The 21292-nt window shown below is 40.8% G+C and overlaps 1 protein-coding gene across 4 annotated transcripts in view; it reads left to right on the top strand.

Annotated features, from left to right (window-relative positions):
- LOC146371479 (MAM domain-containing glycosylphosphatidylinositol anchor protein 2) overlaps nucleotides 1–20809 on the top strand; it is a 194748-nt gene extending 173939 nt beyond the window's left edge. For all 4 annotated transcript variants that reach the window (XM_084953559.1, XM_084953558.1, XM_084953561.1 and 1 more), the window contains exons 13-18: nucleotides 88–108; nucleotides 2215–2370; nucleotides 6874–7035; nucleotides 16177–16307; nucleotides 16803–16899; nucleotides 19346–20809. In XM_084953559.1, the coding sequence (XP_084809685.1) occupies nucleotides 88–108; nucleotides 2215–2370; nucleotides 6874–7035; nucleotides 16177–16307; nucleotides 16803–16899; nucleotides 19346–19434 (656 nt within the window). In that variant the 3' untranslated portion in view covers nucleotides 19435–20809. The remainder of the gene's footprint in view (nucleotides 1–87; nucleotides 109–2214; nucleotides 2371–6873; nucleotides 7036–16176; nucleotides 16308–16802; nucleotides 16900–19345) is intronic.
- Nucleotides 20810–21292: the final 483 nt, after the last annotated feature.

Genomic DNA, 21292 nt, shown 5'->3' with positions numbered 1-21292 from the left:
CATTTTCTCTTAATAAGTGTTTCATGTAATGACAGGCTTCTAAGATTTTTTGTACTAACGATTATCCCTGGCCTTTCTCTTCCACAGCTCCCATCAACCCTCACCTGAGTAAGTAATGTGCACCTCACTTAGCATGTCTCATCAGACAGAGTGCTCCTTCTGACACAACACCGGCTGTGAAAACAGTGGGGATACTCCAAGTAACTGTCTCGTCTATAGAGAGCCGACTTAAATAATCAGTATTGAACTGGAAGATGTTTTTAAACGACTCTAAAACGGGAGTAAATGAGCAATGATTGAGCAAGGCTTGCCTTTAGAAAAGGGTAGGCTTGCGTCAGGATATTTGACATTGTGCATTTTGGACACGGCGTTTGCATGAGATGTTGGATGTCGTTTGGTGTATCTGTGTGTGTGTGCGGGTGTGTGTATTTCTGGGCGCATGAGTTTATTTGCACCTTCTGTGCTCTGTGAGCATTAATTATGCATGCATTTGTGCCATAGCTGTTTATATTCTTTAATGTTTAGCTTCATTTATGACGCATTGTTTCATTGTTGAAACTTTACAAATTCACATTATTCATGCCTTGAGAATCCAGACTTAATCATTGCTTGCTGTGCGGCAGTGTGCTGCCTTGTATCGTGGTTTATTTATTTTTATAGATATATATTTTGGTGGGTGTTCACAGAAACATTGCCAACATAATAGCAAACATCCTAATCACCAACATCATTATCCAAATCCCTCCAGGAAACTATCTTACCTGCATGCCTCCCCTTCCCCCCTGCCTCCTTCCTCTGCCTATCCTCCAAATCCTCCTATCTCTCTGAGGCGCACGAGGCGAAAACATTTAGTTTAGCTCTCTGCGGATAGGGACGTTAATGTCTTGCACCAGGAGCTAGACCTCCATTTAAATCTGCATGCTCATGAGGAGAAGAGTCAAGAGTGCCTCAAACGCGGCCCCTTGCTGCACTTTTCCCTCTCCACCACCTCTTCTTTTCTCGCTCGAGCTCATTCTCTCGCTCTCTCTCTGCCTCGCAGCATCACTGCCCTCTTCCATCCCCCGGCCCATCCACCCACACCACACCTCTACGTCTGTGTTACCTCCATTACCTGAGTAAAAGCTGCAGATCCCGCTCCTTTCAAGGTCACCACTCCAAACTGCTCCCAGCTACGTTTTAATAAATCAATGAATATTTATCAGAGCACATGCCTGCGTCCTGAATCTAAATGCTGTGTTTTTGCTATCTCTTTGAGGACACCGCTTAGCGCCGCCGAGTCCTCTGGTCAGGTGCTTTTTGCATCGTTTGTTTGTTTTTTTCTCTCTTCTTTTTGACAGAGTTGATCCAGCCACTACCCCTTCATTAAACTGAGTGCATGGGGATTTGCACTCATCATCACAGTCTATTCACTTATACGTTCCCTTTCATGTGACCAATAACAACGTCGTTCCACACTCTTTCAGTCCTTCCACTTGTTTTGAACTTGTTGTCACGGGTGGGGGGACTTAATATCTTCACCTGCACACCTACTACAGAGAAGATGGAAGCTGATAGAAAAGGCGGTGTCAGGTTTAAAGAAATGATTACACCGTCTCACCAGTTAGAGGATATGAAACATTGGAAAACAATCACCCCATTTTTCTTTTAAACCTGTTAAAAAGGGGGGATGTCGGGGATTGTTCAAAATCACAAGAGGCTCACCTGATTCAGATAAAAGTTTTCTACTGTATCTGTGCCAAACCTCACAAAATTATGTTTTAACAGGAGATTTGTATTAAGTTTGAAATTATTTACTGTGCTGTGGCTGCGTTTATCGAATGTCATCCATCATGCTTCGGTAGTGGGCTGTCTGATAGTCGCACACACAAACCGCCTTTGGGTGTTTCTTCAGTGGCGCACTCTGTCTTCATAGACTCTGTTTAAGTAGCAAACAGAACTGCATGTCGTAGTCAAAAAAAAAGGAAAAACACATTCAATGGCACCTCCCTCACAGTCAGTGAGAGGTCACGACTTAATATAGAAATTCTTTTCACCAGATTGCATGATGTAATTAGGACTCGGGTTGGTCTATGTATCCCCCCGAGACACATGCACACACGCACACATGCCGCAGGAAATGTCATAGATTATACAGTAGGTGTCGCGCTACTCAAGACATAGCAGTGTACTGTAACTTCTCACTCTTCTGAAACGACGTGCTCTGTCATTCACCAGGAGAGTTCCACTGCAGCTTTGAGGAGGAGCCCATATGCATGTTCACCCAGGACAAGAATGATGATTTTGACTGGACGCGACACAGCGCAGCCACCCGCGACACCAAGTATACGCCCAACACTGGCCCTAGTGGTGATCACAGTGGCTCCAAGCAAGGTAAGGAGCTCAAACTTCCACCCTTGACATGTCCAAGCAGCGACTAGCCAATCATTGCTTATCCCTAGTAAAAGTATTGCATATTTGTTTTAGCTAGTGGCTACTTCTTTTTTTATTAATGGAGGAGATGATTCTCATTGTCTTACTTTGCTAATTTGATGGCCTGCCCTTGAGAGAGAAATTGATAAATAATTAACCTCTAAAGAAATATTCAAGGCGTGTGGTAATTGCAACTGGCAGGTTGAGTTGTCCCACATTACGCACATTCCATGATTTTTTTCTTTGACAAAATATGTCAGTGATTAAATGTCAGTGAAGCTGTCTTTAGTTGAAATGACCCATCAATTGGAGTTAAAAGCAAGGTTGAACTATTAGTCATCTTTAAGAATTGGAGCAAAAATGTATGTGTGGTTAAGTTTCCCGACCATATCATGGCATGTTTTATGCCCCATCTGTTTGTTCATTCAGAGGATGTAAGCAGAGGTATCCTTCATCTGATTGCATAGTTCCTTAGGTCATCAAGTCCTTCAGATTGCCCATTTTGTCTGGTTCAAAACCGAAATGATCCCAGTTAGGTGATTATGTATTCTTTTCTCAAAATACTCTTCCATGATTGCATTTGCTGGAAATGGTTCATTGGGAGTGGGAGAACTCCGGAAATCGACACACGTGCGCACAATCCTTATTGCTAGTTGTTACACTCAGGGTGGCTGGTTGGAAATTTTTAACACATCGCCCAAGCCAAGTGGTCTTTGTTATCTCCTGAAAAACACAAGGAAAAGATAATAATCACCAGAGATGGGCAGTAACGCGTTACTTGTAACGCGTTACTGTAATCCGATTACTTTTTTCAAGTAACGAGTAAAGTAAGGGATTACTATTGCAAAAACGGTAATTAGATTACCGTTACTTTCCTGTAGGAACGCTGCGTTACTGCGTTACTAAAACTGTGATTTTTTTGCCAGAATGTCTCATGACAGTGACATAAGCAAGTGCGACATTCGTGACAACAGCTGTGTGCAGATCAACAATGGATCATATATCGCGTGCGGGAGAGAGTATGAGCGTGCAGCGTTTAAAGCGTGGAAGTACTGACCTTACTTTAAGTTTGATTCCATAAAAAGTGACAAAAACATTAGTATCCGTTGTGCGTGGGAAGAAAACTTCTTTTTACAGCGAAAAAAAACCCCTAAACTTCCAAGCAAGCACCGAGTAGCTACGACGTAATGGGAAATTCACAGAGAAACTTGCGGATTCTTCCACTGACCGCCGCGGCACACCTGCACCAGGGTAAACCTCCGCCTAACCTACTCCTGCTTTACAGGTGAAAATAGAGCAAAAGGACCGCTAGTCTTTGATTTTATTTATTTTCTGCTGTGTTTTACTTGCATCTATTTGAAAGACTGAGTGTAAACACAAAAAAAAAAAAAAAATTATTTTATGTGCTGGAATGTGCAGAAAATAGGTTTAAATATTAAACAAATTTCTTCCAGTCAGAGAATGTTGCATATAATTAAATTTTTCCTTGATGCATAAAGTTAAAAGATTAAAACTAATAAAACAAGTTTTAAAAAGGGACTTTTCCATTTGATTACATTTTGTATGATGGATTATGTAGAAAAAGTAGAATTGGGCTGAAAGATCTATCGCTTTATCACCTATTCAGGTTGTAAATCGTGTTTTTAAAAAGTAACTAAGTAACTAAGTAATTAATTACTTTTGAAAATAAGTAATCAGTAAAGTAACGGGATTACTTTTTTGGGGAAGTAATCAGTAATTAGTTACTGATTACTTTTTTCAAGTAACTTGACCAACACTGATAATCACAATAAATGGATGAATCGGTGCATTTTAAAAGGCCCCAAATACATAAACTGTAAAACAGCGCGTCGCTGTTTTTAATGGCCTGCTGTTTAGCACAATCTGCCTGTGCGTTAGCCCTCCCTAGAGGTCAGACAAAATATCAATGAGGCGGTACATTGTATTGGCTTCCTTTTGCGATATAATATCAATGCAGTGGAAATAAATATTGATAGTTTTATTAAAACATAAAATGCAGGCGTTGTGACCCTGTCCCCACCAATTCAATTAGCAGAGTAATTATGTCATTACTCCTCCATATCAAGAGGGAGCAATGTGAACACAAGTGATCTAAGTTGCTTTGAAAAAGAAAAAAAAAACATAGGGAAAAAATGGTGGTAAGTTAACACCCTAGTAAATACATACATGTGTTTTTTGTTTTGTTTTTTGGGAGGGGTTGGGTCCATTCGGAGCATATTTTTTACCTTCAGTTATAGAGATGTGGTGATATATCATAGATGAGCTTACAATGTATATTGATCGGCACGTTGCTGTAATGCAATCGGGGTCATTATCATGTATGATAAGAGTGTCTTTGCCAAGCCCTCATTGTTTCTCTTCTCTGAATAAATGTTACAGGCTACAATTACAGTGGACACTGTAGCAAAAACCTCTATGCATTGATAAAAATATTGCAGAGTATAACACAAATCGTGACCAACCTTAACATTCACTAACCAGTGAGCAAGTAATTTCATAATATTTCTCATCTTGTGATTTATATGTACGGCTGAGCAATGATATTGCAAAAATCTGTGGTAATAGTAAAAACCACAGCTGGTCTAGGCCTTAGTGATCATTCTTGCCAGCTGTCAGCGAGCCTCTGAAAAAAGTCTACCTGCTTGTTCTATTAGAAATTAGCATGTTGAATGCACACATTTAAATGGACACTGTTGTTTCTTATGTGCTCCATCCACAATGAATGAATCTACAAATGCCCCCAGGGCACAGTGAAGCAATGTGATTATCACATTATCGGTCAGTGCACGACACATAGCATTTTGATTATTTCATATGTTTATTTGCAAACAAACAAAAACAAGTGTCACTTTTCAAAACGACGAAATAAGATGGGACAATTCAAAGAAGATGATTTCAGCTGTGCTCATTGTGTCACCAAATATTTGATGCTGCACAAACTAACAGTGAGGATCCTTGATCATTTATTTGCAAGATAATCTTCTAAATGAGCCTCGTCGCTGTTTCCATGGCACCCAAATTAGACTCTGCATAGTAAGTTTAGCATTCGCTCTCGAGAGCTGCATGTACAGGTATTGCATATTCAAGGACTAAATAAGAAAAATGGATATGCAAGAGTCTTTTAGAGGATTTTTAATGAATCCTCTGATGGAAGTTGTCTGTGGTGAAATATACAGTTGGTGCCTATTATGGTGCTACGGTACCAGCAGCAGCAGCTGAGGCAGTAAATAATGCATTGGCTTTAATCACCTAATGGTTTCAAAATGTCCAGCATTTCATTAGCAGCCCCATTCATTTTTTTGTGCATAATTATCTAATATGAGATTCAGCTGAGGGAGATATTCCATTTGATTTTGGCTGGAGGGCTGTGGAGCCGCTCACAAGCTACCTTGCCTGTGCCTGTGGCTGGGCTGAGATTGGCTTCAGATAATTTGGCTCACACGCAGAGGGCTGTCTGACTTATAGGCATCACTGCTGCTGTCCACCGCTGTCAGACCAAGGGACCATAAATGTAACCTCACTGTATCTGTGCCAGGTTTTTTGCGACTAGTGAGCTCTGGCCCTTATCTTTATTAAGGAAGGTGTCATTACCGCAATATTTACAGTGATAAAACAATTTGTCAGGGATTCAAAGAGAAATCGCTGTTTGTGACATTTCACAGTCAGGGACAGTGAAGTTGCTGATGGGGCCAACATAAGTATTCAGAGAAATATATAGAGATATAATTATATATATAACTAAATATAAACAGCTTAAAATGGAAGAAGCAGCCTGACTGCTCATCTGCTTGTTACCTGTTAAAGTTCAGGGTCTGGCTGCTGGGCTGGGGTCAGCATTCACTCAGCCAATAAATGATGAGTTTGTTTAGTAAAGTCATGAAAACTGTGTTATTAGTTTAGTCACACTGTGTCAATAGTTTTGATTTAGATGCTCTATTATGTTCCTCTCATACAGATCTCACTCCCAGTATGTTACATATGGGTCTTTGTATGCGTGCAATCATATTTAAAGTTTGTTTGCCTGTTTTTTTTTCAAACCTGCTGCATTAATCTCGTGAAGCCAGGTAGGTTTGATGGCTAAAATTAACCAAGCAAAGGTAGAAAGGGAGTAAAGGCAAAACGAATCAGCAATTAAAAAAAATCTAAATATGAGAAAGCTGCAACAGCTGTGAAACCTGTGACTTAAGCCACTGCCACGCTTCTAATAAGTCTTTTCTGCTTTTTTAAATTAGACCATCAGCTCTTGGCAGTTTGTATTACCACACCTATTGGTTTAAGATCTAATCCGAAGAACAGCCGTCTCTTCTGATAAAACGGGAGTATTTGACACGAGAGGATGAGAAGGCACTGAAAGATCAGACCACAGTTTATGAAAATGTTGAACTCCTTTTATTTTGTTCTCATAACTCTGGTGTCCGCATGTGTGTTTTTATCCATTTCAAGGTTTCTACATGTATATTGAGACGTCAAGACCGCGCAAGGAAGGAGACCAAGCACGGCTTATAAGTCCATTTTTCAACGTAGCACCTAAAAACCCTTACGGTATCACCAATCCACCTGCCTACTGCTTTGGCTTCTTCTACCACATGTATGGAAAACACATAGGTAAGTATGATTGCCTTCATTTAAAACCACTGCTTAATTTCTTAAAAAATTTTAAAGTCTATCACTGCTCCCCGTTTTGCTTGATAAAACAGCAAAACCAACTTTGAGTGGATTTCAAGTTGCTTTGGTAGTTCTCTGAAATACCGCTGGCATTAATTATGATGAGGTTCTTGGTTTTGGTGTCCAGCAGATGTGTGATTCACTGTGGAGTTTTTTCTTTCTTTTTGTGAAGGACTTCTTGTTTGTAAGAGAGGAAATGCAGTAGTCACGGCCCAAAAAAAAGAAAGCAGCACTTTTTCCTCTAAGCAACAGAATTGCAGTCATTTCCTGAGAGTTTCTCCCAGTGGTGTGTTTGGTGTGGAGCTTTGCGCTTTCTTTCCAAAAATTTCTAAGTGTAGCTGTCAGATGTTTCAAGTAAAAGATGTCTCCTTTTTGCAACACACTCCTTCAAAAGGTGTGCGCACAGATTCTGGGTGTTAGCCCTCACATTCATCTCACAATGTAGATAACAACCCTGCATGGCCCATTTGAAGATGGCGAAGTGACTGAAGGAGCACTCTGTGGCTTACATCTGACTCTCTTCACCAGAGACCCAATCAGCCAACCACAAGCACTCCTGCTTTGAATGTGTGCTGTTTGTACGCTCAGTGCATTTAGGAGTTTTGCTCTAGCACAAAAATAGCAGTTTACGCACTGTTGAAGCCCTCCAGGGTTTCTCTGTCCCAACCTAACTCCCTATCATCAGCTACTACACACCTTTATAAGGCGAAAAAGGTCACCAGTGGACGTGGGTGCAGGGTCATCTTGTGTCTTTTTTAAGGCACCGGTACTAGTGTTGATGCAGAACCAGCTTTGCTTTTCATTGCATGACTTAATTCTTATTTTTGTGGAAAGAAGATCACGGTGGGCAGAATATGGAAATAGTCTATGCACCCAGAAAATTTTTAATGGTCCAGTTTAGGAGCCAGAGCCATGTCAGTGAGAAACAGGCACTGTTAGCATATGACCTGAAGTGATAAAGGAATAGGAATAAAAAACAATGAATCTAAATGACAGCAAGATCTGCAGTCATGTGAAAATGAGAGTTTTCAAAGCCATGTGAGCAGTCTGTGAAAAACTAAGAGCTCTCTGTGACTCGGTAGCTTGTAGAACCACTTTTAACAGCAATAACTTGAAGTAATCTTTTCTGTATGATGTTGTCAGTCTCTCACATCGTTGTGAAAGAATTGTAGCCCACTCTTTTTTTTTTTTATAACATTGCTTCAATTCATTGTGATTCGTGGGTCAGTCCATTGATGGTAAGGTCAAATATCTCCACTTTGGTCCAATGGACTTGGTTCAAGAAGTCTTCTGAGGGCTTTTTTGTTTGTTTGTTGTTGTTTTGTAGATGCTAATCTGTGACTCTATAGCCTGCAGCCATGTTATTTTGGGGAAAGAAGATGCTTTGTCCTGGCAGGCTTTCCAAAGAAGTCGTACTTGTTTAGTCTTTTTCTAATTGTATTGTCATGAACTTTAGCGTTTATTGTGCTAAATGAGGCCTGTAGAGTCTGAGCATTGCACAGTCTGACCTTGTGGTGAATTTGCTTGGATATCAAATCCTGGGAAGATTGTGACATTTTGTTAACACTCACCTAAAAGCCTGAAAACTGCCGAAATGTTGATGTTCATTTAATCAAATGCAGTTGATTAGCAGCATCTTTCTGCTTCGTACTGCCTTGATTCCTGTGGGAAACAGTAAGGGTGTACTTGTTTTTCACAAGACTGCATAGAGTCCTGTGAAAAAAATGTTTTCACATGATTGCACATGTACCAAAAACATGACAGAATTTTAGGCACAGTATCTCAGAGGAAACAGTCGGCGTACTTCTAAAAATATTCATATCCAATATCAAATATAAAACTTTTTAACCACACAAATACACAAGTTCTTCATGTGAGATAACTAAAACTGATGTCTTCGACTCATTATTTATGTGTTCTCGTTTTGGTTTCAGGCCATTTAAGTGAAATTCTAGTGGCACCAAACCAGAGGGAAATAACCCGCAGAGATAGGCAGCTAAAAAATAGTATTTCACTGAAATATATTTTAGTACAGAAAAAAGGATATTTAAAAATAGATAAAGTATAGAAAGAAAAATCAATCAGTGACAGTAAAAAATGCCAAGAGAGGAATTTCAAGGGAAATTCAGCAAACTGTGAAACTGCTACAGGCCAGCAGCTCACCTCCCCTCTCTTTTTGACATTTATAGTCAGCATTTGACTTCAATTACTTCAGGATCCTAGAAAGACATTGATGGTCTCCACACTCCAACTTCTGCAGCTTCTTTTTTCACCTTTTAATAAGCTGACTTGCCTCTTCAGCGTCACATATCTTACTCCAACTTCTATTTTGTTTCCTTTGAAGTCTGTTTTGTTATAAACTCTGAGACAGGGACCTGAGTGCAGGACTTTGTAATGTTTGCAAGTAGTAATAAAAAACAACCCTTTATCAAGGCCTCAGTGACACAGGACTAGAGACCAGTCACTGGTCCCCCTGGTAACCACTAGTGGTGGGCGGATCAATCCAAACATCGATTGTATCGATACCAAGTCGGCATCAGTATCGGATCGATACTAGCCTGGTGAGATCGATTCTTTACTTTAAGTTCTGCTCTTGTTTGCGATGCTGTGCTTTCGGCAAAGACGAAACAGCCAGGTTGCCGGACTTGCCGCTCCTGTGTCAGCGCAGACCAGGCACACTTTGCTCCCCCTTGTGTTTAGGCGTGACTTAGACGCTTTGGGGATTGTTAAGTTGTTTACATATTATATTTTCACTAGTTCTTTAGAATTTCAATTGTAATTTTTGTATTATAGTTTCTCAACAGTACTTGTTTTAACTTATTTACTGATTTGTGTGCACTTTTTATTTAAGATTTTTCTTAAAAACTCGAAAACTAAACCACCACGGCAGACCCGGTGGCATTTTCATGCTTCGCAGCATCATTTATTCTTACAATAATCACACCGTTGCTGTAACAGTACATTCAACAACTGCAGCTCTCCCGCTGCCAGCCGTACACATCACCAACAACAACACAAGCAGAGCACAGGTTTTAAGCCAGCGAGGCGTAATTTTAGATGCGGTGCAGGTGAGTCCATATCACCTGCAGCGGCATCGCAGACCAGCCACAATAATAAAGCATTTTCTATTTAATTATAAATTTTGTCCTAATTATGTCCTGGGTTTCAACTATTTAATAATAAAAACACAAAAAACACTTAAGGTCATGAAAATTAATTAAGATTTAGCAATTCAATGACGCATCCACCTTATTTATTAAAAAGTATCGGTATCAATATCGGCGATACTGACCCGTATTTAATGGGTATCGGATCGATACCAAAATATGCAGTCGCACACCACTAGTAACCACTGGCTACAAAGAAAAAAATTCCCCAACGTTGGATAAAATCAGTCACAAAGAACTGCACTGAAAATCTACTTGTGATTTTTGTGGCCATTAGCAGACAGCTGTGGTTACCAGCTACCGGTTTGCATGGAAGACACTGACTTGTCTGCAAAATCCAACACTGACTGCTCTTTAGTCCTGCACGCCTGGAGCTTTAGCAGTTGATTTCACAGCGACTGCCAGCAATCTCCAGCAGCTAACCGCAACCAAACTGGGAGTACTCATTTCCCCCCGGCAGCTTGGGGTCTCCTTAAATGAACTCAAATTCAAGTCCTGACATCTACAATGAGCTCTCCTTGTTTAACTACTGTTAGACACAAATGTCATTGTGAATAGTTTCTTTCAATTTTTGTAAGCTCACGAATGGATATCAAAGGTAATTTTAATTGGAATGCTGTGTAAAATGTAAAAATGCAGATCTCATAAATCCATATTTTATTCATTCAGAGAGTATAGAAAATGTTTAAACTGAGACATTTTACTGTTTCATGAAAAACATAGCCCATTTTGAATTTGATGGCAGCAACATATCGTAAAAAAGTTGGGACGGGGTCAACAAAAGGCTGGAAAAGTGAAAAGAAACAGCTTGAGCAACTTTTTGCAACTAGTTAGGTTAGGTAGCAACGCAACGCATCAGCAACATGTAAAAGTGTTTTAAAAAGTGCATCTAAGAGAGGCATCGTTTCTCAGAAGTAAAGAGGGGCAGAAAGTTTCTTTCTGCAGAAATTTCAGAATAATGTTCCTCAACATAAAATAGCAAAGATTTTAAATATCTCATACACATTACATCATATCAGAAAAGATTCACTTGCACTCAGCAATTTTGCGTGTAAGTGACACAGTTCAAGTCAACACTGGATACCCCTGATCTCTGGGCTCTCTCTGCGTGGGCTCAGGAACACTTCCACAAATCATTTTCTGTGAGCACAGCTCACCTTGCCATCTACAAATGCAGGTTAAGAAGAAGCCGAATGATGACATGATCCAGAAACACAATTTTAAATCTCTTTTTAAATGGACCAAGGCCATACTGTGGTCAGACAAATTGAAATTCTTTTTGGAGAACATCAACACTGCATGCTCTGGACTAAAGAGTAAAGGGACTGTTATCAGTTCAGAACTCTCTATCTCAGATGGTATGTGGGTGCATTACGGACTATGGAAAAGCCAGCTGCACATCTGGAAAGCCACCATGCCCAAAGATATTCACTGGTTTTAGAATAGCATATGCTGCAATGTCTTTTTCAATGAAAGCCTGCCAAAATGAGTTATTTTTTCTAAAATATTACATTTTCTCAGTTCAAACATCTGATTTGTTAAAGATGTGGGTTTATTAGATTTGCAAATCATTGCATTCTGTTTTTATTTACATTATATTGTGAGACACTTTATATGAGTGATTTAGTTCATGGTTAGTTTATACATACTGACTAAATAATTTATTTGTATAATCTAAAGTTTTTATCTACATCCACAAATCCACCTTTGACTAAGGAGCATACCCATCCCATTAACTTATTTCCATTTTGTGTTTGGAGCTAACAATTGGAATTTCTGTAATGGACTTACATGAAAATAAATTAGCAACAGGTAGCCGAGATAACAGGACGAAAGGCAGAAATAGGAAATGCAGATACTAACAAAGCGTAAACATGAGCACTGTGCCTGTAAAATGCTAATTCTAAAACATGGAGAAGAATATCTTTAATTAAGCAAAACATGCTGAGAGAGGTTAGTCATTAAGTATTACACTGGACTTGATAACATGGCTTGCATATGCTCTGAAATTTAGGCTGCTTTCCGGGTGTCCTCAGGGGAGAGCTAGAGTGGAAGTGTCTAGGCAGGTGGGCCAGACCAAACATCTGGAGAGGAGGAGGCGAGGGAGGTGGAGAGAATATAAGGGTAGAGGTGTTGGAGGGCGACTCAGCAGGGAGATGAGAGCTCCTCCGGCTCCCCGCTGAGGTTGAGTAGGCCGTGACATTTCCAATTTGCTCAAATTGATCGCCAGCCAGACCCTCTCTTCTCCTGCCCTCCCCGTCTGTGGTGAGGCCCATGCCCAGACTGTGGCGTGTTGTGATGAATGGGCTAAATGTCAAGGACTTGAAACCCAGCTCAGATCCTCCATAGCGGCGCTTCATTTGGTATTCTGCCTCTCCGTCCGTGAGAAACATTTGCCCCAAGCTCAGGAATGTTGGTTTGTGATATTTTCTTCCCAGAGGAGTAAATGCTTATGACAAATTGCCCAAATAATATATGCATTTCATATTTTCTGTTATCTGGGGGAATTTGGGCATTTTAAATAATTGAGAGCTTCTTCTTCTTTTTCTTTTTTGCACTTAAAGCTGTGGCTTACAAAACCAGCCGGTGAGGCAAAGCTCCATCTTGAAATTTGAAGATTTCGGTACTGTTTGGCACGGTGCCGTTGACGTGAGTCACAGTCAGGCTGTGGCACGGTATCACTGAAGGCCAGAATCAGTCGATAAAGAGTCATGCCTACGCACTGATGTGAACAGTGGCTCAGGCTCAAAGAAACTCCTCCATAGTTAGCTAGCGGGTGGATACCTGAGACAAGGTCACACTTAATTACTGAAGCGCACATCAAAGTTTGCCTTTGGAGCCCGTGTCGCATTTGTTTATAGGATTAAGTCTCACCAACCAAGCGCGCGTTAAGCCTGACCTTCTGAGAAGCAACTGAGTCATCTTTTCATTAGCAAGGAGGGTGGTACAGCACCTCAATCCACCTCTCTACCATCCTCACTGCATAATTGAAAAATTTCCAGGAGCTGTTCTTCACTGTTCACCAGACTCACATCTTTCTCTTCTCAGATCTTTTTAAATTTCACAAGTGTCTGCCAAAGGTATTCCTTTAAAAAAAAAAAAGTACTCCAAAGAATATACAGCATATGCCTTTGCTCAGGATGTGATGACACTGACATAACCACCTACATCGCTATGAGTTCAAAGAAAATGTAAGCCAGTTAGCTCAGCAAGAATCCTCCTACATCCTAAACACTTCCACAGGAGATGAAACCGCAGGTCATGTTCTGTACAAGAGCTCATCTCTCAATGGAGATTGTGCTGTCATTGGGGGGGGGGGGGGGGGGGGGGAGTGTATACCGTGCTGATGAGAGAGTGTGAACAGCGTAGCTTTCCCTCTTTTTTTTACCTATCCAGGGTGGGGGCTTACCAGTAATGAGGCATGTAGCTGAAGCAAAGATGCATCAAATGAAAGGTTGCCTCACTGGTTGAGTCAACGCAAAGGTGCTGCTTCCCATATTTGTGAAATCCACTTGACTTCAGAGCACTGCTCGCACTGAGCTTCGCTGTGGTGTCATTGCTAGCCTGATTTGAGTCTTTGGATGCTGCTCCTGTTAGCCCACTGCAAAAAAGATGATGTTCTCTCTCATACACGCACTCCCTGTTCCAGCATGGCAAATTAGAAATACCACAAACACACACACACACACACACAATTGGTATGTTTGTAAAGGAGGGAAAAGTGGTTGCGCTCAGTGTCATCATCTGACAGTTATATATCAAAGCCTGGGGCCAGACAAGAGACCTCACTGAGGGTAGTCTTTAATGCAGACTTGGTATATAGTCTGTTCTGTCTCAATAAGACCCAGTACATCTGTGTTATTGTTAACTGATATAGGAATTCCACTGAAATAGATCTGTCATGTTGTGTTTTGTAATATAGAGCTGGCAGTGGCACACAGTGGATTATTTTCTGTAGCTTTAGTGGAAATCCAGCTGAGCTGAAAAAGAAAACTGAACTTGGCAGAAATAGTTTGAAACTAATGATAAACTCAGAAGAACTGCCCTCTAGAGGGAAAGTATTTCCATTTATCGAGAAATTCTCATCACACATTGCCCTTTAGTGATAATTAATTTGGAACATCATGAGCGAGAGAATAATTTATATTTGCATGCAGACACTTAATAGATGTATCAATTCATATAACCTGAGTTTAACCTTTGCTACTGCTTGGCTCTGCTTCGTATTCAGAAGAATACATAAATCTGAAATGTGGGATACACAGGTGAATATTAGATCAGAAGCCCAATTTTATTTGGGATTAATCTGGAACAAATTACTACGGAGTTCTTTAATGTACATGGTCAGGTGGTGTATAATATAGACCCACTTAGAAAAAAGGCAGCAGCTTTTTTTTGTCGTAAAAGAGATTTTTTTAAGAGTTTTGATTGAGATATCTGGCTTTCATCCTTTCCTTGACCCAGAGCAGTCTGCTTGTCATTGCACGATGCTGCTGTGAACCATGGTATTGCATGGTAGCATTGTGCAACGGGGGTATTTCATCTTTATTCTCAGTCTTTTAAATGGCATTTGACAGTTTCCAAGAGTTCTGTCATTTACTTTTTAATCAAGACTTCTTCCCTTCTTCTCTGTGCACTGCTTCTGAGTTAGTTGTCCTACTGGCTGGTTCTCTCATCTCTTCACAGATCTTTTGACCACTTAGCTGCAGTTCCTGGGGACATCCCCGATTAAGACCCTTTACAGTTTGGCTGGTCAACCAACTGATTGTCCAGCCAAACTACCCAAGCTGAACTCCACATGGTCAGCTTTGTGAGGTCAACAGAGACTTCATGGACCTCATGTCTTGGTTTTAGTTCTGACATGCAGTGTGACTTCTGGGAGCCTTTGATTGTTTTATGTCCAATCAAATCAGTTCATCACAGGTGGACTGCATATTTTATTCTTTTTAAAACGAATAAAAATGTTAAGATGTCTGATTACTTTTTGAAGGAATTGTACATGAAGTACAACAGTGGTTGGTGCTGACAAATGTTCCTATTTCGGCATATTGTAATTCAAATGATCTTACAAGGAACTATACTCTTGAACCCCTGACAGCATGTCAGACTTTACAAAATCAAGCCTGTGACAGCATTCTTTGCCTTGTAACGGATCTTTTCATATCAGATCACTTTAGAACTATAAAGCACTGTAAGGAGCAGAAAAAAGCAACCCAGTATCCTGGCAAAACGTGTAATAGACATGCCGGTCCACCGTGTCCATTCAACGCTTTGCCGTGATATTAGATTTAAAAAAGGCTGCATAGCACGGTAAAACCAAGTGTGGTAATATGTCCAACAAAGGACTGTCACCTGGTGAAAATGAAGAATTCAATAGTCAATATAAAGTTGAAAAGGTATTTAAAGCAGATGTACTTACCTGTAACTGTGGCTTAAAGAAGGGCAGCTCTCGGAAGACGTCTCTCTATTTTTGGAATTCTGCTATTTTTCTCTTTTTTTCCATTTCTTTTCTGCCTGCTGCTCCTTAAATTTTAAACTTTGCAGAACGTATACCCTATTGAATGTCTCTGCAAAAGCATACATATATTTGTTACTCCAACATAAACATATGGGATTCGGCCTCCACTTGCACACCCTAATTGTCCCCTCACATGGATTTCATGTACTGCTGAGAGGTGGCTACAATCAACCAGTTACCTTAATTTCTAATGACCTACTTAAATGAAATAATAGTGAGTTGTCATTTGGGGCATAATATAGAGGAAGTACTCTAAATGTAGGACAAAAGGAGTTAGCACTATAAAATGAAAACATATAATGATTATTAAGCCATAATTCCAAGATATGAATACTTTCTTTTGAGCTATTAGAAAATGTTTTGGCAACAGTCCAACTGTCTCTCTCCTCAATGCAGGAACGCTAAATGCATTCCTAAAGCAAAAGGGTCAAGCGGCTTCAGAAGGCCTCGTGTGGTCGCTAAGTGGCAATCAAGGTGACCGCTGGAAGCAGGCCAAAGTAAGCATCCACCCAACATCGTCTTTCCAGGTGAGTCTAAAAAAACTTTCATTCAGTATGCAGTAGCGTTTCCCTCGGTGCCCTCTATTTTCTTCTTTGCCTGTGTTTGTGTGGTATTGGCTTCCCTGGGGGCTAAACACTGATGTAGCTGTGAGAAGTAGCCAGCATTCCCACAAAATGTCTGGTATGACACGCTTTTCCATCAGGAAGCCTGAACTTTGTGAGTGGATGATGGAAAGCTGCAGAACTTCCATCATTTTTACAGCTTTAGTTGTAAAATAGGTAACTTTAGTTGCAGCTTCCAACAGTCTTGTTTTTAAATTTTGTGACATCATAAGCAAATACTTGCCACCTGCTGTTGTGTTTTTTAAGGTTTTTTTCCCAGGTGTAATTTAGCTAAATTGTGCATTGACTCAGTCTTTATCTTACTGCAGTTCAAATTTCCCTTTTTTTTCCCGTTCTTTATTTTTGTTGTTTTTTTGGTCTCTCAAGATTCAATATAATGACTTGTGCTACTCTCTGTAGGTCGTACTTCAAGGGATTCGGGGACCAGGCATTGAAGGAGACATTGCTATTGATGATATCACGCTGGAGGAAGGGGAGTGTCGAGACCCGCCGCCCAGTGAGTAGCACCACGCATCCGCCTCCTCCATCCTCTCCTCTGTCCCTCTTATCTAAGTCCCAGGTACTCTCTCTCTACCTCACCGGACAAGGTTCAGATTTATGAGAGAGGATCTAATCTTAGACAGCTGGCAGCATAAAACGACCATCTCATGGGGAAAGCATGGTTGCCATGGCAACAGGGTGTGTAATCACATGAATGATAGCCGCGCTGGCTGAGTGGAGTACTGTAATTGCGCTGCTGGAACAAACAGAAGGTAAAAAACAGAAAACAGGACACGGAAAATGGCCTGCAATTGACAGGGCATTATTGGTTGGCAGACAAATACAGTTTCCTTGATTTAATTCCCGTTATTTATTCTGCAGGAATTATTTGCACAAGCCGTTCAGACTTAGACATCTCTTTAACATGCCATAAATGAATCAAGATAATCTGTTTTCATTTTTCACGTCCGTGGTGGAAAATAACTGCCCATCTAACAGCAATCAGAGACAGTGATCTCAGTCTGCAAGATGCATTGTTTTTGTTGCTGCGAGTTTGTTATTGTATAGGTTATTTTTCATTTGGGTGCATTATGATTCAAAGCGACAGCATTAATTCATTTTGGAAGTAAAGGAGTAGTCGCCTGGGCTGAGGACAGAGTAATGTTATGAATTATGCAATTCAATCTCACGCAATGAATCTTACATGATTCAGCGTGATGTGAGAGGGGAAAACTGAGCAAGATGTCGTGAGGAATGATGAGAGATGACTTCTGACTGATTTTCCAGCTCAGAAAGAAAAATGCTTCATTGTGGCTGTTTTAGGATTTGTTCAAAGAGGTTAGTAGCACAGTAGAAAACATATGGGAGAAAACGTATATTTGCTTTCTTGCACAGCGGGAGATCCATCTATTTTATCCAGCTATTGTGGGCAGGGTGTTCTGGAGCCACCCAGCTTACTTTAGGAAAGACATGGGATACACCTGTGATAGTACTGAATCCCTCACAGTCATCTTCATTTGTGGTTTGGAGTTTACCAACACATGAATGTAATTTTAATTTGGGGCTTTTAATTTGGGGCTTCTTGTCCCTTGCCACGTTGCACCTCGACCAAACACTTTTAGAAGCCATCAACAAGCTTCTGGTATAATTTTGCTTGGATATTTGACCACCTATTTTAGCATAATTAGTAGATTTCATTTAAATTAGTTGGTTTGTGGGCACAGACCTCGCTTTTAAGCATAGTCCTCAAATTTTGACTAGCGTTGAGGTCGGGGTTTTGGAAAGGCTTAATGGGCCTAATCGCATAATCAGTTTAAACAATTATACATAAGTACGAGACCCAAAGTGTGATTCTGAGATGATAGGAAATTGGTTAGGATGTTAACGAACAACCCAGGAACCACCAATGCTCAAGCCCGCCATGAAGTGGAAACTGCACTAAGTTGATAAAATAATAACTACCTCCAAATGATCCTAAACACATATCAAAATTGGTTTTGGAATGGATAAAGCAGGCTAACATTAAACTTCTTGAATGTAGATTATGCTTAAAAGCCAGGACTGTGCCAGGAAACCAAACAATTTAAAAGGATCTTGCAAATCCCACCAAGAAGAACGCTCAAATATCCAACCAGAATTATGCCGGAAGCTTGTTGATGTCTAATGAAGTGTCTCGTCAAAGTGCAACTTGCTAGTCCAAATATTAGTGGTGGTCTACGTATGTATTGGAGCCTGTATATATAATTTGGACCCTGTGTCGATTAGAGAAAATTCAAAATAATTTAAAACTTGTGCATCCAGTTCTTGTTTTTCAGTAATTAAAGATGTATGCTGTCTAATCATTTTAAAGAAATCATTAAAAGCCCATAATTACCATGACATTCATCCCCATGGTGAGTGTATTTAAACTTCTGACCTCAGCTGTATGTAGTGAATTTAAAATCACCATTTAACCTAAAGCCCAGAACAGAAACAGAACAAAAACATCGCGCAAACACAATGCTGACCACTGCAGCCTCATGCACAGATGTTAGATGAGAGCATTAATTTGACTTTTACGTCTGCACACCGAATCTTCAGATCTTTAAGCTGAACTGACCAATTGTTGTGGTTACCGAGCAACTCATTAGCTTTAAGCAGCGGAGCTCTTTGCTGGTAACAGCCCATTATTTACTAGTTAAAAGCTCATTAAAAGATAGTGAAAGCCACAGGGATAATCATGATGTTATAGCTCTTTCATGACTGCTGAGTTAGTAATATTTCTGTATGCATAGTCTTGTATTTGGCTAAATGGAAAAGCTTTAGTATTCAACACACTCAACATATTTCTGAAGTGAATCAGCATGCTACAGATGGATAAAGCCATATTAAATAGTATGAGTAATAAAATCAGTATTCCCTTCACCACTTATCTTCCCATGTTTGTATTGAAATGTTTGCTTATTTCTTTTCCGCCCATTTAGATCTCAGCGCCAAGGCTCTGTCCACATCCTGCCATATATGGCTGCTATGTGTCACCTTGGTGCTGACCCTCCTGGAAGGTCAAAGGTGACCCATTTCTCCATCATCTCAGAGGCGAATATTCAGAGCCGCCGTCTGTGAGCTGTACCCTCAACATCCAATCACCAAAGATTCATGCATCCTGAAAGCAGCGGGGTCCCCCCATGGACTGCAGACCACAGAAAGGCCGCAGTTATTAAATGAGCGAGAGAGAAAAAATAAGTGATTAAAAAGTTACACAAAAAGTAAATAAAGAAGATGCGCTACATTTTTTTTAAAGAGACCTCTTTTACAGAAAAACACCCGCTGACGCAGAACTCTGGACATCTTTACGAGCACAAAGGCAGGTCGGCGACGAATGAGCCCGGACCGGCGGAGGAGATCACAAGCATCGTGGGAGGGTAGTTTGTAAAGCACAAGAACCATTTCACGAGGCGCCGGAAAGCTTCCTTCGACGACGGAAGGAAATACGGACACTGCTGACTTTTTGAATATGAAGTAACATTTCCCTGCTTATCAATACATTCAATCAGACCTTTCTCTGTGTATCTTTATCTCCATTTTCTTGCACCAGATGCCAATCCCCGACACTTGTTTTTCACTTTAGCCCAGCCTCGTGTCATTCTTTGGCATTTCTTTATCTGCTCGGTGCTGTACTGTAGAAAAACAAGGACTCCAACAACATTTAGTTCTGTCTGCTTACTCCCCTGTAGCTGCCTACGTATCTTTTAACACTGTGCTCACGAGTCCAAGTGGCCAACTGACGGTATGGTGGCAGAACAATAAGAGCAGAAGGCTCAGCAGAGGTGTAGACAGGTGGACTGGAAGGCAGAGAGATGTTCGAGCTTAAAAATGAGAAGGAGGCAAAGCAGAGGAGGGAGAGGAAAAACAGGCAGAGAGTAGAGGAAGGTCCGATTAGCGAGGCCCCACTCGAATATTCAGTCAGCGGTCTGCCTGTGGAACAGAAGCCACTTTACTTTCTGCCATGAAACAAAGTGCCTTCAGATTACAAACCGAATCGTGAGCCTGGGTGTTAATTGACATCGAACAAGTCTCTGTTCATGTTTCCTCTGATGGGCTATTTTCTACATGTTTCTTTTGCCCCACAAGTGCTGATGGGAGGGCAAGGCGCGTTCAAGATCGAGAGAGGGGGTTGTGCCGCGTCCGGATTTTACTCCCGACGGAGCAGTCGCCCGCGAGTATCAGCGCGTGTGTGCAAGGGCGCGCGTTTTTGTGTGTGCATGCACCTAAGCCTATGCCTATGCACAGTTTCATGTGAGGGCAGCCAACCAGGCAGTGCTGGCAGACCCTGAGCACAGGTTTGGAAACAATTTGGATTACGAAAAAGAAAAAAGAGTGGCAACGGTCAAAGTGAGGCTCTGGATCCTTTTTTGTTAGTTTCCTTGTTTGTTCTGTTTTTGTGGGGTGGGGGGTGTGGGGGGGGGGGGGGGGGGGTTGTCTTGTGCAGGAAAACAGTTTAAGATCATAGAGGAGGATAAAGACACTTCACCGAATGACTACCCCACTCTCCATTCCCACAGTTCTCCTCCCCTGCGGGCAAGATTTTTTTTTAACAAAACAAAAGAACAACTGCTGAATAAAACATTGCGTTGTACAGGGAGGAGAGCAGGAACTTTGGGACTGCAGGCGCTTCATTAGGGTGACACGCCTCACCCCTATCCTCCACCATTTCTATGGAACAATACGAGAATAAAAGATAATAATGACCATAATAATAGTCATGATATTTTATTACTCTAGCGAGAATGTTTCTCTGCTTTTACACAAACTGTGAAGATTGACTGTGGAAGATCTACCTGAGACCATAACCTTAACCAGCGGGGTTTTTAAAAAAAACATGTATTGTAAAAAAGAGAAAATAAGAAAATGAAAAATTCCGTTCATTGTTG

The sequence above is a fragment of the Perissodus microlepis genome, chromosome 15, assembly GCF_051167445.1.
Source record: "Perissodus microlepis isolate ML-2025 ecotype Zambia chromosome 15, ASM5116744v1, whole genome shotgun sequence".
Lineage (NCBI taxonomy): Eukaryota > Metazoa > Chordata > Actinopteri > Cichliformes > Cichlidae > Perissodus > Perissodus microlepis.
Note: the sequence above shows the minus strand (reverse complement) of the source record. Positions and strands in the feature narration are given on the sequence as shown.